We start from the raw sequence: 16,722 nt of genomic DNA, 5'->3' as shown, positions 1-16,722 counted from the left end.
ATATAATCTGTTTATGATTCAACATTTTCTACACCTGTCCTGTAGCACATGTGTGCTGTATGACTGCTGAGACATCTGGCCGCGTGGTGCTGAAGGGACAGCGCCCTTCAATGTTTGACTGGGTGTGACTTTGGGGAACTCTCCATGGTGCTGATCGCTTCTTGACCTCACACTTTCTGCCAGAAAACTATTTCTGAGTCACACACACACACACACACACACAGACACCACTGCATGGCATGCTTCACCTATTATATTACACAGCTTTTAAACTCACTGACAGGCATGTCACCCCTGATGGATTAGAGTTTTGTAGATCAAGTCTTTACTTTGGACAAGAAAGGACCGATCACTTCCGGACAGTCAGATGTGATGCGCTCCTGACACCGCTAGTCTCTAAACGGGTTTACAGAGGCTACAGGTAATCCCTTATCGGGAAACATCCTCCTCCTTAGCCTATTGGATCTTTATTTTTGACATAGCTAGACAGTAGGTCTCTCCCTCATATGCTGACTTGTGACTCGTGAAATCGCAAAGGGACATTGGCTGGAGGCTAGACGCTAACATAGACTCATGAGTAAGCATATCAAAACTGTTTGCTGATCTGAAGGGGGATTATAGACTGGGAGAACAGCGGAAGATCTTCTCTCATCCTTCCCTAATATCTCATAATATTACGCAGCTTTATGGTGCATTTCTCTCTCTACAGTGGGAGTGTTTTCGTGCAGCATTAGCCCAACAGATCTTTTGTCACAGTGCGACCACCTGCGCTTGAAAACCGGCAAAGGCGGTGGCTGTCCAGGCGTGCGGAGCTGAAAAAAAAAAAAAAAAAAAGATACAAGAAGCTGAGACTCTGAGCATCTGTGCGCAGCTACTCCCCCAGAAACCTAACAGCCCCCCGCCTGCAAGGCATGTCGACCGCCGGGGAAGTACCAGCCTTCTTCAAGAGCATGGGCTCTGACAGCCCCGCCAGGCCGAGGCAGAAATTCTGTGGCATGTTCTGCCCGGTGGAAGGCTCCTCGGACAGCAAGACGCTGGACTTTGATGCGCTCTCGGCGTGCAGGAGCAAGAGTGACGGGCGAGTCATTGACCGGCAGACTGACATCTCCCAGCCGAGGAAGGTGGAGATACGGGAGAGCACAGGGAAAGAAGCTCTGCAGAACCTGGATGATAAAAAGGTAATTTCCTTGTGTTTTGCATGCGTATATTGTGTATGTTTTTCAACCCACGTATCTTTTTGTCGTCTTTCTCTCCAACTCTCATTTCTGTCATCCGACATTCAGATCTGTGCAAAAAAAAAATGCACCATTTTCACCTAAAAGTGTTCCAATTCCAGCCTCTGCCACTCATTTGAGTTTGTCTAAGCTTACAGACAATGTACACCAGGCAACTTGTCTTGACTACACTTCCCAGAAAGCAGTGTGATGTAACAGAGTAGAAGGAGAGGGCCACCATGCAGAGCTGCCAGAGGGAGTGGCTCCTGTGTAGTTGGAGCTTACATTAGTGTTCATTTTAGCCCGTCTGCTGCACAATACAGCTGATAGTACATAAGACACTCTAGAGTGTGTGCTCATCAACTGAATCGCTGAAGTGTCCTTGAGCAAAACATTTGCAGTTTTAACAGGTCTGAATGGGGGGGAAAAAACAGCAAAAAGGTTAACCGGGTTCTAAATGGGACACACACATGATGTGATGCATGGCTGCTGCATTGTTGTGCCCGTGTGTTTAGGTTCTCTAACAGCAGAATTCTGGGTGTGGAGCTGATGGACAAGAGATGGCAGTTCTGACTTGCATGACTTGCAGGAAAATCTGACAACTTTTCTGCTGTTGTTTCAAACTCTCCATCCAGGTTTCACAGCTGGTTGGTAAATGGTGACACTAACAGTATTCACGCTTCCTTTACTTAATATTTAGGCACTTAGGATGTTGTTAAAAGCTTTGTGTAGGGGAGCTGGGCATCATGTTACATATTGATTGCATTAGCCACACAATCTGCTCTTTACCTACTCCTTCTTATCTCTTTCTTATATCTATTCAAGTCTTACATGTAGAGTACTTTACCTCGTCTGATAAAAGAATATACATTTGACATGAATGGAGTTGTTCTTGTATATTAATACAAAGAGGGATCAAATCAAATGATGGGATGTTTAAAAGCTAGCCTACATCTTAGGATCATGCTTGGTCATCACATTAGCAGACTGCAGTGCTGGAAAGTAACTGAGTAAATTTACGCAAAGTACTGTAGTTAAATTAATTTGTAATTTACTTAAGTATTTTCACTGTATGCTACTTCATACTTCTACTCTGCTACATTTCAGAAGCAAATATTGTACTTTTTTACTTCACTACATTTATTTAATAAATTACTAGTTATTTTGCAGATTCAGATTCATAATACAAAATATAATCAACAAATAAAATTATAAATACATTATTATGAAATAAGACTTTTTTTTATCTCTGTGGGAAAATTCTCAAGCTGCCCAGCAGTAGATTAAAGGGGACATATCATGTTTATTTTCAGGTTCATGATTGTATTTTGGGTTTCTACTAGAACATGTTTACATGCTTTAATGTTCAAAAAACACATTATTTTTCATATACTGTCTGTCTGAATATACCTGTATTCACCCTCTGTCTGAAACGTTCCATTTTAGCGTCAATCTGCTCTGATTGGTCTTCCGCAATTGAGCACTCAGTTTCTGCACCGTCAATGCAGCCGGGGAATGACTGTACCTGCACTTTAATGACACCTTCTACCTATATATACCGTGCGTTCATGGACATCGGAAAAACCTTTTTCCGAGTGAAAACATCATCATTCACGTCCCTTCCTGTCAGAATCAGAGGTGGGAAACTCGGGCCAGATTTTGCTAACCGAGTTTCCCAGTTGGTGACGCGTTGTTGACAACTGACGTTTGATGGAGGCGATTTTGGTTCACTGAACATATTTCAATGACAATAAACTGTTTATTGTGGACAAATGCCTCTGCTGAGAAACATACACAGACATAACATGTTTCAAATTATTCATAAATAGGCCTATGTATAAAAAAACAACAACACGTTATCCGTGTCCTTTGCTGTTCGTTGTCCTGCAGATAACACAAACACCTGACAATGTGCTGTTTGTATGCTCGCATAAGAAAACAGCAGCAAATTATTGTAGCCTCCATGTTTTCACCAGGTTTTCACACACCTGATGCTCTAGGCTACGCCCAACATTTGGTGGCAGTCATGCAACAAGTTGTTATGCCAAACGCCAATATAACAGAAGAAGAAGAACACGCATCCCGACCATCCTAACCATATGAACGCTGGTAGTCGGAAAAACAACGTAATCACGGGGGCGGTCCCTGTTATTCCGAGGTGGCATGAACGCGCCAATAGTATAGTTGTGACATCACAACCGTACAGAAGTCCTGACGGCTCATTTAAAGACACAGTTTCTGAATACGGGCTATGTGCATTGCTCTGTGGATTGAGCGTTTTGATACTTTCACAGTATTTATATAGCACCTCGACCTGCTATATTATAAAAAAGACTATATGGGACATTTAGGTCATTAAAATGATCCCCATCTTTACACATGGATGCGACGATAATTAAAGGTTAAATTTTGGATAACAATCTCTTGCCTCCTACAGACCTATGAAGCATCAGGTTAGTCAGGTTATTTAAAGAACAACACATGCTTCTGCTTATACATGAAAAGTTGAATACATAAGAAATAAAAATGCACTTTCTCAATTTAATATGCTCAATAGTTTTGCAGTCACAGCTTTTGTTGGTCTATGACCGAGTAACCAGGTCTAGTGGTTAGCTAATATTAGCAAACTTTCTGTCGCTCTGTAACTGACATTACTGAGTCCGTTTCCTGGCTTTATGACTCTTCTCTACTTGTGTACTGTAAGTATAAGAAGAAGTAAGCAGAGTATATTTCTCACTTTAAATGAAAAAGTCAGTTGTCCATAATTAACGATTGGAGGAAAGATGGAGTCCATGAAGCATTCGGATACTGAATGTCATTTTACACTGAACTATTGTCAATCTGATTTTATTCTGTCTCTTGTGATTATAAATTGGGGCATCCACCCTGTTATTCAACACAGACCAAATATATGCTTCTAAATAGGCTTCTGCAGGGGAAAAGATAAATCCCATGTTGTCTCCATAGACTGTATATAAAAGGTCTTCTCCTACATGCTGTCTAGCCTGATCCCAACAAGTGGCACTTCCTGTTTCTAGTCACACCTTGAAACTATCTTGGGACTGTTTAAACCACCAATAAAAAGTGATTTAAGAAAAGTGCAGAAACAAGTTCATTAGAGCTGGGAACAGGTGAGTGGACTGGCTGAGATTTCATTTATTCTAATACATTTCAGATTTTGAGATACAATAGATGAAGTAGAGTTAAGATGGCTGCTCGGTGTTTCTTCATTTGTTCACTTGGTGCACTCTCTGCCTCTCACTAATCCAAGGAGAGCAATTGATGGCATTAGTGACTCTTTCCTTGTCAGTGGAGCAGGGCGAGGCTCTGCGCATGCTCCGTGTGGTTCTTTTTTATGGGAAGAGGCTCGCGAGCGGTCCCTCCCCTCCCCTTCTTGTTTGACTCCGTCTGGGAAGGAAAGCTTTGGTGCATGCAGGCTTGGAGACCTGGAGGCTACCAGGACTGGATCCGGAGTTGAGAGCTAGTTTGATTCTTGACATTTGTGGCCTCGTGAGGATCAGCTGCGAGCTTCTCCTTCATCGGCATCCTTGTTCCAACCCCCGGCGAGCGAGCAGCGGTAATCCGAGTATCCCGTCGCATTGATTGCGGTCCACGGCGCAGAGCAAGACGAACCACCGGTGAAGATGTCTGGCTATCAGGGCAAGAAGAACATCCCCCGCATCACAGTGAGTGTTGGGCTGTTTTACTGGTGACCTAGCAGAGAATAGGCTATAAGCAGGCGGGTGTCTGCCGGGGTCTGGGCGGGTGGGCCTGCGGGTGTGGGTGCAGGATGTCACCGGGGCGGCATGGTGCCTGTGTCGCTGCCCTCTCCGACTAAATCTGAGCTCGGAGCTGAAGGATATGACCGCACGTTTGCTTTCTGAAATATATTTCACACGTGCATATCGGTTTTATTGTCAAATCTGCTTAACGGGAGACTACCCGCTCGTTAGCATCGATAAATCTATGTGGCCGCCCATAGTGTGCTGAGGCTGAAACAAATGTGATTTTTTTTTTTTTTTTTTGCAGCATCTTTGCGACAAGTGCTCATCCACCGACCACTTAACCTTTCGAAGATTAATGTCTGCTACAGATTCACACTCAGTCTGCCATTCTTTGTGCATGGTATGCATGACAGTTGAGATTTCACGCCGGTGGTCTTTGTTACACGGTGTGTCTGGGAGTCCGGGTATCACTGCACACCAACTGGTGGGGCAAATGCTTCCCTGCATCCGCTGTAACACCCAGTACCCGGCTGGGGTTATTTTCTTTTTCAAGCTCTCCTTTCACTTTGGAGAAGCTGGCTTTTTGATTCCTATATCTTTTAGAGTTGCAGGAGTATCTAAGGGCACATTGTGATGTTAGCGTGGGGCAGATTATTTCCCTGAATTTATAGCGGAGCTGCATTGGTGATGGTGGTGGTTCAATGGAAAGTAGCGAATAGGGAGGGGAGCCGGGGGAAGGAAGGGAGGGAGGGAGGGAGGGAGGGGACGGTGGGTCCTATTTCCTACCATGTTTCTCTCTCAGCTGTGTAATGAAGGGAAGATGCATAGGAAGGAGGTCACTGTACCCCCATGCTGATGTTGGTGAGTGAAGGGAAGTAATTGGGTTAAATTGTCAAAGATGGCTCAGAACATGCAGATCAAAAGTCATATGGAGGGAGCTGCCTGCGAGTCATATTTTGGGCTCTCAATAAAAATTGGAGTCAATGTTTTATGCAGATAGAAAGATGCATTACTGTAATGAATCTTTTGGCTTATAATGAGTGTCTAGCAGGCCTACCAGGGACAAGCCAAGGGGTGCAAAGGTTCTCAGGTGGCCCCTAAGCCATAGCCTCCATGTTAGGTGCCTGATTTTTCAGTTGGTTCAGTCCTTCTGAAAAAATCTAATTCACTTACTATAATGAACTATAATTAGTGCGATGACGTGATGTGGGTGGGGTGGCGGCTGCTAGTAAGGACAAGGGGACTTTTTAGACATCTGCGTCTGGGGGGCCCATCACCTATAAATCCATTCATTCTTATTTCTACTGTATTAGAAGAAGCCTAAGCCTTCATCCATTCTGCACCTGATGGAAGTCAGACAGTGCAGCCAAAGTGGCCAATGACACAGGTTTTGGCACCACAGTGTCCATGCTCATGCAGGCGTCCTAAGTTGGAATCATAGTTCTGCAAAGATATATGTGTGATCGTCTCTGTGGATCTACGCCGAGAGGGGTGTTATGGGTAACTGTAGGCCTCAGAGACTCGCAGAGGAGCTGATGTGCACACCTCCCGAATCCCAAAAATGTGTACTGCAGCCTTGCATATCGCACTATTTCTGTCAGAAGGTGAAATGTAAAAAAACAAAAACACACCACTTTATATCCGAAAAGGTGTCCCAACAACATCTGGGCATGTTTGCTTATGTGTGGGTCCTGGGCATACACGTTCCAGCCTTGATGGAAAAATTGTTGATAAAAATTGTGATAATTGTTTGGTCAAACAAAGAATCCAAACATTCTAATTTCTGGAGGATTTGCTATATGTCTTTGTTCTAAACCATTGTAAATTGAATATCTTTAAGTTTGGGACTCTTAGGCAGACAAATCCAGTAATAATACCCAAAAAAACGTCTTATTGCAAGTGGAGAAAACCAGTCAGGGAGAGAAAGGTCTCACATTTATGTCCCACTGGCTAGTTTTATTTAAGATTTTAAGATTGCATATTTTGATTGTTTTATAAAGTCAAGTCATTTATGATATGATGACCGATTAATATCATGGTGTCTCTGGTGAAAACAGGCAGCCTCTCAGGTGAATCATTTCCCCCTGGCCTCTCTGCAGAGTGTTTGAGGCGCAGTAGCCGGTTGGTGGGGAGATCAGAGGATTAGCAGGGGTTGTAGTCCCACCAGTGATTAAGTTGGACCTAAATGGATCGACTGCCTATTCTTGAACAAAAAAAGGGGGGTCAGGGACAGAATTTGAAATGTTTTTTCATAAGAACTGAGCATGATGAATGTGTTGCATGACACTGTAGCTGCAGAATAGCTGAATGTCTCTGTGACTTTGTGGATATAATTTTTTTAAGAGAACTACCTCTGTAACCACTGGGCTTCTTCACTGAACAGGCGTCCGGGTGAAGAGTAGATGAGCTTATTAAACCAAACAGAGGCTGGAGAGGAAATGAATGAGGTTAAATTGAATAAAAACTTAACAGGAGAGGCGCAGCAGGGACAAAGGAACCCTGTGTGTTCCATTTCTCTCTGCATAACAAGCCAATCGAATTTTGAGTTTGGATTGTAAATGCGGAATTCAAATGTATCCATCCATTCATCCATCCATCCATCCATCCATCCCCGGTCATTAGGGGTGGAGTGCTTAGAGTCTGTAGAACAGTAGAGCTGACTGGTTTGTGTTGGACAGATGGAGTCGGGTCAGCTGCACAGGCAGGGATGTACTTAAGGCAGGTCTCATCAAATATGAATGAACCCTCACAAGTTCACCACCTGGGTTAGGAGCTTCTGTGCTCTCCAAATCTCCGATGCATACAGCTAAACCAGAGCCGAGTTAAAAGGTGTGCGATCGAAGTGAAATATAGAGTCAAGTAGGGCTGCAGCTAATGTGTTTATTGTGATTAATGGTTTGGTTTTTAAAATGTTAAAAAAAAGCCCTTCACTAGTTCCCAGAGTCCAAGGTGACCTCTTTAAATGACTTGTTTTGTCTGACATTCCATTCATACATTCAGTTTTCAGTTGAATTGATAAGGTATTTAAGCCCTGATGACTTTCCCAGATTCACATGTTTTAGTTTTACTTCACTGTACAGTATATTAGATATCTTTGGGTTTTGGACTGTCGGTTGGACAGAACAACTTATTTAAAGATTTCACATTGGACTCTGGAAACTTGTGATGGGCATTTGCGCTATTTTTTGACATTTCAAAAACGAAATACCTAAGCAACTAATCAGAACTAATCAACAGATGAAAAAAATGATTAGTTGCAGCCCTAAATGATATTAAACGGAGAAAACCAGCAAATCTTCACTTTGGCGAAGCTGAAACAGAGTATGTTTGGCATTTTTCTCTTGATAAATAATCTAAAAGATGAATGTTTTATCAAAACTGTTGTCAAGCCAAAATAAATATGCCCCAAACGAGAGAAGTGTGTCTTGACAGATAAGGATATAAATACAGATGAAAGCAGCAAAGTAAAAAGCAAAGCTAATGTTTGAGTAAATGCAGCTCTAACGTCCATGTTAAAGGAAGGTAAAAATAGACAGAGGCTATAATAAGACTGTCCTGGATTAAAGACTACAATCCCCAGGGGATGAGAGATCATTAGGCAGTCTGCTAGTATACCTGGAGTACAGTAGTTGTCCCCTGTGGCAGCTCAGTGTGTGTGTGTGGTTTTAGTGTGTTCATGCTGTTATCTCACAGTGCACAGTAGCCCGGGGCACTGTCTGCACACACACACACACACACACACACACACACACACACACACACACACACACACACACTTCTCCAAATCACCCACCCACCGGCTCCGCCTCGTTTTCTTTCATGCTCAAAATGATCCTGAATTCCCCCATTCATAAAGCCAGAAGTCTGAGAGAATACGCAATGTGTTAGTGTGTGTTTGTGTTTAGAGAAAGTCAACTTTTTTTTTTTTATTAATCAGCACCTGAACAAAGGAGATTAGTGTTGAGTAAAATCTGTAACAGGATTGTTTTGCCTTCAGCTGCACTATATCCTCAATGAACTACAGAAAGAGGTCAATAAGAATTGTTTTTCACAGTTAAAGAATTTGGGGGAGGGGGGTTCAGTTGAAGTGCGGATTTAAGTGATTATTTTTTTTTTTTTTTATTGTCAAAGAGAGAATTTATGGGGTATTCTTAAGTTAAAGAGTGCATTTAAGGGCATATGTCAATGTAACAAAGAGAATTCACAACATGTTTTCATAGACAAAGAGTTCATTTAAGTGAATTTTTCAGTCAGAGGGAGATCGAATGAATCAAGTTTGAATGAAAAGTCATATCTGAATCCTCAACCTATGGATTACTCTTCTATGGGTCACACTGTATCTTAATTGCCCAATATCAGTTTAATAAATGCACAAAAATCACTGTTAACATATTTTTTTATCTATAGTTTGTACAGTTTTTTGCAAACCAAGGTGTTAAGATTAGCTTAATTTCTGTTTAGCTGGTTATGTTAAAAGAGCAAGTGTTCTGTTTTAGATTTAAAATATAAATAAATAGGGAACATGTGTTTTTAAAGCAGTTGCCTGAACATGTAGGGAGATGATTTTAGTAGCAGGCTGGTTTTTCAATAATCCAGGACACACATAAATCATTGTGCTGAAAGTCTGACCTGGCAGCATTCTCCACCTGACTTCACAAATGTTCCCAGGGTATTTTCCATTTGGAGAACAACACACTACGTTGCTGGGTTACGTCCGACACTGGCAGGCGTTTTCATAGCGCCCAAATGGATTTCGTCCTGATTTCATAAGACTTTTTCCTCTGCTGAGCGTTTTAGTTTTCACCTGCATGGCTTTGTTTTTACAAAATATGTAATTAATCATCATAGCTTACAGGATTCATCTGACTGGCTGTAACAGAAGTAATCAATATTCCCAGAGTCCATCATCCGTAGTCTATTTTATACTCTGCAGCCTTTTGCATTAGAAAGACTTATTAAAATGTTTGTTTTAAGCTGCTTTTATCAATAATTGTATGCGTCATATGACTGTAATGTGAAAGTGCGAGCCCACAGAATTACCACCTGAATCTGCAGCTCTCCTCAGGTCAGCGGAGAGTCTAGTGCCTTATTTTCACGGCATGGTTCGGCTCGACTCAACTCAGTTTTGGTACCAGGTACCAGGTCCTTCTCTCTATTTCTTTTCCACTGCAGATGGTACCCCCACTGTGTAGGCGGGATTCTCAGCTGATATCCATAGCGATGCTGCGCAAAACTGCGGTGAATACTTTTATCGGCAACCGAACAGAAGAAGGTCTGCGCTTTGTCAGTTGTACGGCGTAGTTTTGTGGGAGTGCCATTTTAAAAAAAAAAAAAAATAAATAAAAAAATCTGGGTATATAAAATTAAATATATATAATAAAATTGCCGTCTCAGACGGTAGCTTGGCTATTAAGAAATGGCGGGTTTGTGCAGGATGTCTCGTGTCACACAAGTGCCGATTCTCTCTGACCAATGCAGCATTTTAACCTTACCTTCTAGTGTCAGCTCAGCTCATTTGGAACCTCGACCGAGATGTTACCAAAAAAAGTACTAGATCCACAACTTTTGCTAATGGAAAACCAAAAAAGGAAACATTTTGGAAGTAACGCGTTGAGATGAGCTGTGCCAAACCTTACCATGCAGTCGAAATGTGGGATTTGAGATCATTGTTTTGGTTTTTACAGCCAACAACTTTGCTGTTTTGGGTGACTCTCACCGCTCTCATCAGCGCTGTTTTCAGATGCAGAAGGCAGCTTTTTTCAGCGAAAAAGCTCTGATAAACCCACTGTTGGTGGTCTACCCAGCACCAAACGGCAGAAAGACCAAACTAGCGACTAGCTGGTGAAGAAAGTGGAGCATTTAGCAGCTAAAGAATCAGATATTCTGTTCAGGAGTTGGTGGGAGAGTAGAACCTCTAAAAGCTGAGCGAACATTGGAATTATATCCGCCAGGTCACCTGAAACACAACTCCAAATGAATGCTAATGTTGCTCCTCGTCTGCTGGATGTGTAGATACGCGACTGTTTGCTAGCATGTTAGCCATTAGGTCATAACATGTCGGTGTTTTGTATAGAGCTTGTTGTGCTGTCCCCAAGTGGCCAAAACAATCAGTCAATGCAGTTTTAAAGATTACAGCAGTGGTTCTTCAAATTTTGCCTCCAACCTTCCTTTAAACCAGCTATTTTTTCAAGCATGCAGTTAGCAACAAAAAAGCTGAATTGAATTCTATTTATCAAGCTAAAGGGGAAGCAGAGAAGACTCTTGTTGACCTGTTAGTGATCCATCTGTTTATATGTCTAGATAAATCATGCTAACCTGAATCGTGCTAGCCTTGCTAGCTTGAAAGCAGCAGACTTTTTTTTTTTTTTTTTTATTATTGTTCCAACATAAAACAAGTTCATTCAGCTTTATTTCCACTCCACATTTTTCTTCGTGTTCATGCAGAAAAGTGGATTTTGAGGGATATAGCTCCATAGACCTCCATTCATTCTGCACTCGCCTGTGAGCGCCCTCATATGGAACCAGAGTGGAACTGCAATCAGTTCAGAAGCCGGAAGTTTCCAGAGAGTGGAAGTTCTCCCCTTATTAGAAATTCTCTGCAGTTACATTAGCGGGGTTACGCATTGTAGTCTGGAATGAAAACACGTAAGTTCAGTAACAGTGAGCCCATTGAGCTTTGTCCACATCCTGTTTGTGAGCCTGTGAGAGGTTCCCATGAAGGAAAGGTCACTGTCATGTTTGGCTCTGAGCCAGTACAATCATACACTCTCTCTCCAACCCCTGTGAGCTCCAAAACAATTGGAGGATTATACAGTCTGGATTCAGGGCAAGTAATTGTTCTGCTAATTTGTTCTGCATCTGAAGCTAAAAAACGGAACCCTTTCAGACAAAAAGCACCTTTTTAGTGAGACGTTTTACAAACCATCTGCCTCACCCACACTAAGTAACCCAAAAACTAGCCCCTCTTTATGGATCAAAAATGAGTAATTGTTTCTGAAAAGATAATTTTGCCTTTGGGCCTGTGAAAATATGAGCGTTGACTTGAGAACCAAAGTCTCTTGGCAAACTCCAGTGAGCACTGTGATGATGACAGCCATGATGAGGCACATGATGTAACGGCATATTTCTAAGCAGTTGTTTGGATGAAAGCAGGCCAGCACTGGGCTGGAGCGAGGCCAGGCACTCCACCAGAGCATAGATCGAAGATTACCACATGATCTATTCACATTACTTCCATCAGTGCTGTCAGAGCGTCGACTCGCCACACCTTTCAGATGACAACTGCAAAGCATTTTCCAGACCTGCTGCAGTCAGCAGAAGAGTGTGTGTGTGTGTGTGTGTGTGTGTGTGTGTGTGTGTGTGTGTGTGTGTGTGAGAAATTTCTGCCTGGGTGTCCTACTGGTAAAGCAAGCAACTGGTGGCTCAGTCCTCATATATGGGGTTGCGGGTTTGATTCCGACCTGCGGCACTTTCCTGTATGTCGTTCCTGTATATCTCCGCTTGAGGCTAGTGGCTCAATGCTACATCAGCCTCTACTAGCATAATGCACCCAAATCTCAGACTAAACTGTTGGCGATCACATTGCATTGTGGGCAATGTAGGCCCCAGGTTTTGACAAGAGGGGAAAAAAAAAATGTTATAAGTGTGCAATGCTAAATCAGTGGAGTACTCTAAGATTACTTTTGCAACAAAACATTATTTTCATTATTGACGAATCTGTCTATTATCATTTAGTCTAAAAAATGTCAGAAACTAGTGACAAATGACAATTTCCCAAAGCCCAAAATGACTTCTGCAACTGCTTCTTTTGTCGATCAACATTACAAAACTCAAAGATATTCCATGTGCACAGGGGTTAAAGTGGGCCGGAACGATTCAGACGGCGTCCGGCACCTTGGATTAACAAGTATATTAATCCAAAGCCATTCCAGTGTTTCTATTCATTCTCAGCAGCGTGCACTGTGAGTACATGAATGAGGCAAGTGTCTGTGGTGAGTTCACATGTCTGTAAAAACAGAAGGACAGTCGCATACTATCTGGTGAAGTCAGTCGAACAGGTGAAGATCACGTTGCCGGTAGCCTACCGGTTACGAAACAGGCTCGGTAGTGAACGATGCGGTAACGTGCTGCAGATCCAGTGTCTTTAGCTAGACAGAGAATATTTGGTTAAAAGAGATTAATGATGCTGTTCTGTTAAGTTAGCTGGAAGTGAATGTAGCCCTGGTGTGTTTTTTTTAATGTGGTGTGGCTGTGACGGAAATGCTTGTCTGTAACCGGTCATATGGTAATTTAGGAGGCAATTTGGCCTTGTGTGCTCTATTATTTTACCCCCCCCCCACGGATCTTAGGGTTACCCCACCTGCCAGATCCCACTTTAAACCCTTTGCATGTTTTTCTATTTATTTAAAAAAAAAAAATTCCACCTGCTCCTGGTGCTCCTTGTTCATGCAAACATATATTAGGTTTGATCTGTGGCTGAGAAATCTGTGGCATGAAAGATAAAGAAAATGGAGGAAAAAAAAGTATGTAATATTTGAAAAAGTGGACTCTGCAGTGCCTCAGCTGTGTATGTGCTGGTTCAGATTCGGGGCGGGGCTCTGACTGCGAGCCTTTGCAGAGCAGCAGCAGTTGTGTCTGGAGCCAGAGCTGCTGGCCGGGCTGCAGCGAGCGGCAGCGCCTCGAACAGAGCAGCCTTTGTTAGCCGTGGATGCTGGAGTCCTTGTGACCAGCACTGCCACTCCCTTTTTGGACAGAGGACCCAAGCCGGCGGGGTGACTTGATGGAGGGATGGGGTGGTGGGAGGTGAGAGGCTCAGGGTGGGAGGCTGTGGAGGTGGCAGACCCCCCCCCCCCTCTTCTCCCTCACAGAGACAAGTGGCACAGCAACAGGCATGGATGATTGATTACACAGTCTGTGCTCTGATTGGTTCTCTCATGTCCGTTCCTGTGACAACTCAACCACATGAAGAGGGCGGAGGGGTGTGTCTGGAGGCGGACTCCTGCCTTCATTGTTGCAACAGTGAATACTTTACCCCTCATTTTGTTGTTCAAGCAGAGCTGGAATAAAAAAAGGGGAGCAGTGAGGAACAGTTACTGTTGCTGCACTGAAGAAGGGCACAACTGAACTGCTGCACCTACTAACCAATACACACTTTTGTGACCATTTTCCCTACCGCCAATCATTTTTTTTTTTTAAGGGGTCTTCCAGGTTACATGAATAAAAGTTTAAAAATGAAAATATATTTCTTCACACACACTTGACAAATCACTCACACAAACTTCTTTCCAAAGATAGATGGATAGGTAGGTAGGTAGATATGTATGTGTGTGTATATATATATATATATATATATATATATATATATATAGCATGCCGACTCGTCCTCAGATCCAACGGCAGGTTTTATTCAACTCCTTACCTCCCTTTCCCTCGCCTTTTATATTCTCCCGCTACATGTTTTTTCTTATCAATCACTTTCTCTACCCCCCCACCCCCCATCACATTACAATGTGTGTCATTGTTAAAACATCTGCACAGAAACCTGGTTCTGATCCAAACAACACAGCTCTCTGTTGTCTGTGTCGTCACCTGTTTCCCCCTTCAACCATGCATCCGATTAATATTAGGAGTGTACTTTGTGAGTATCTGTGTGTTTGTGTGAAGATGAAGAAAGCCAATATCAGTTGAAAGACATTGGACAGCCATGGGTTCCTCTTTAGAATGCATCCTAAAGAGGCCAAGCAGAGGCTGCTATGTAAATCCAGCAGGTTTGGTGTATTTATTCTTAGTTGCGAGTGCCAATTCACTCTTTTATGTGACATTTCTGGCTATTTGGCTAATTTCCTCCTAAACAGGTAGCTAAGCATTAGCTTCAGGCTAACTTATCACATACATGCTGTTTTTTAGGTCGGTAGAATCCAAGGGGGTAAGCTTCGCTTCAGAGCTCGAATCTCCTATGGCGCCATTTTGATGCTACAAAGCGATCACCCCCCCCGTTAGCATTCCATTGACTGCCATTCATTTTGGCGTCACTTTGACAGTGAATAACTTTACATCTGAAGCGTTTAAAGACTCTATTTGTCCATTGTTTATTTCTAAAGAAACACGACAATGTATAAAAGGCTCCATTACCTTGTACCTCACGTTATGGCTCCGTAGCAGACGTTTTTGTAAAAATAGGCTAACGATTGTGTCATAACCACGCGACTTACTGTCGCATAGTAGAGGAATTACCGTATAGTACAGGAAAAGCTCGCAGGCAGTTTAGACTTACATTAGCTGTTTAAGTTTAATTACTAATGTTAACTAGCATTTTAGTTAGCAATAATTAGCCTGTGTCCATGTTATCTATATACCTACACTCTCTGTCTCTGCAAGATTGGGAATGATTGAGATTTCTCTTGGCACAGCTACCAGAAGACTTCCAACTTTCAGACACGTTGCTCACGTCACATTTACGTCGTTTCTCTCAGTTGGAGGCTGCGCAGTAACGCTCAGCGCTCACCGGAAAAGTGCTTCTAAAGGCCTTCACTGGTCTCCGTCCAGAGCAACGGGATCTGTTGGTCCATTCTTATATACAGTCTATGGTAGAATCTATCTCCGTTGACTCTGTTCGTAGTTTTTCGAAAGATATGTACCGGAAGTAGAAGAGCATGACTTCGGCCACTTGTTGTGTGACCTCCTACTTCTGAATGTATCGACTAGAACACTCTAAAGCGTATACTGCCCCCATCAGTTTCGGAAGAGGCGCAGCACCGATGGTGCTAACACTGGCATCGTCGCTAACGGTGCCTACGGTGTTTTGTCATTTTAGAACCGGAAGGTATCACAAGTATCGGTTCTCGTGACATCCCTAGTGTCTATAAAACCCCAGACCAGTGTCTTGTTCCTACAGTTTTACACCAGCTTTTCCTGATGAAATATTTAATGTAGTGTTTAAATGTGCAGCGACTAATCATCATCATCTTTATTGTTTTTCAGAGTGATCGTCTCCTGATCAAAGGAGGGAAGATCGTGAACGATGACCAGTCCTTCTGTGCTGACATCTATATGGAGGATGGAGTCATCAAGTGAGTTTACTGGTTTTTCCTCAAGCTTCAGACAGTAAAACCCAGATTTCATCATGTTTACAAAGTCCTAAACGTGTCTCACTTGTCTCTCTTTTTTTATTGCAAATACAAAAAAATGGTAACAGTGAAAATTTAACACTAAAAACAGTATATCAGTCTGCACCTTAGACATGCTGCCATTCTGCCCTACAGACACATTGAAATTGGAATTTATTTCACTCTGTAACAATTAGGCAAAACAGTGGTTCAGACCTTGCATTAGCAGGCATCTTAGGTAATCTGATCACAAGTGGACATCTCTCGGTACGTCAGTTAACAACTGGCATTAGATTGCGTCTCCGCATGTGTCTTGAGTAGGGCTGGGTATAGTCTCGTTTTGCCAGACCTTCCTCCACAACGCTGCGGAGGAGGGTCTGGATAGTCCACACAGCATTCCAGGATGGGAGAAAAACGTGCTCTGGTTTATTGGCATTTCTTTAAAACAATCACAATTGTCTTGGGCGGTGCTAAGCTCTGCACGGTGCCGCTGGAGAATAGCCTCGGGAAGGAACTCGTTTTGGTGGAACATGTGTATGTTCAAAAGTTGTTTTAGTCATGCAACAGAAAACTCCGATTGGACAGATAGTCTAGCTAGCTGTCTGGATTTACCCTGCAGAGATCTGAGGAACAGTTAACCATAGTCCTCATAAATTCACCGGATTTTGGATTCCAACA

The 16,722-nt window shown here is 42.8% G+C and overlaps 1 protein-coding gene across 2 annotated transcripts in view; it reads left to right on the top strand.

Annotated features, from left to right (window-relative positions):
* The first annotated feature begins 415 nt into the window (after positions 1–415).
* Positions 416–16,722, top strand: part of dpysl2b (dihydropyrimidinase like 2b) — a 41,636-nt gene continuing 25,329 nt past the window's right edge. The window contains exons 1-2 of one of the 2 annotated variants that reach the window (XM_031277459.2): positions 416–1,178; positions 15,920–16,008. In XM_031277459.2, the coding sequence (XP_031133319.1) occupies positions 912–1,178; positions 15,920–16,008 (356 nt within the window). In that variant the 5' untranslated portion in view covers positions 416–911. Of the gene's footprint in view, positions 1,179–4,582; positions 4,901–15,919; positions 16,009–16,722 lie in introns of those variants that run through there. The other variant, XM_031277461.2, reaches the window with a different exon arrangement.

The sequence above is a fragment of the Sander lucioperca genome, chromosome 14, assembly GCF_008315115.2.
Source record: "Sander lucioperca isolate FBNREF2018 chromosome 14, SLUC_FBN_1.2, whole genome shotgun sequence".
In the NCBI taxonomy this organism is placed as follows: domain Eukaryota; kingdom Metazoa; phylum Chordata; class Actinopteri; order Perciformes; family Percidae; genus Sander; species Sander lucioperca.
Note: the sequence above shows the minus strand (reverse complement) of the source record. Positions and strands in the feature narration are given on the sequence as shown.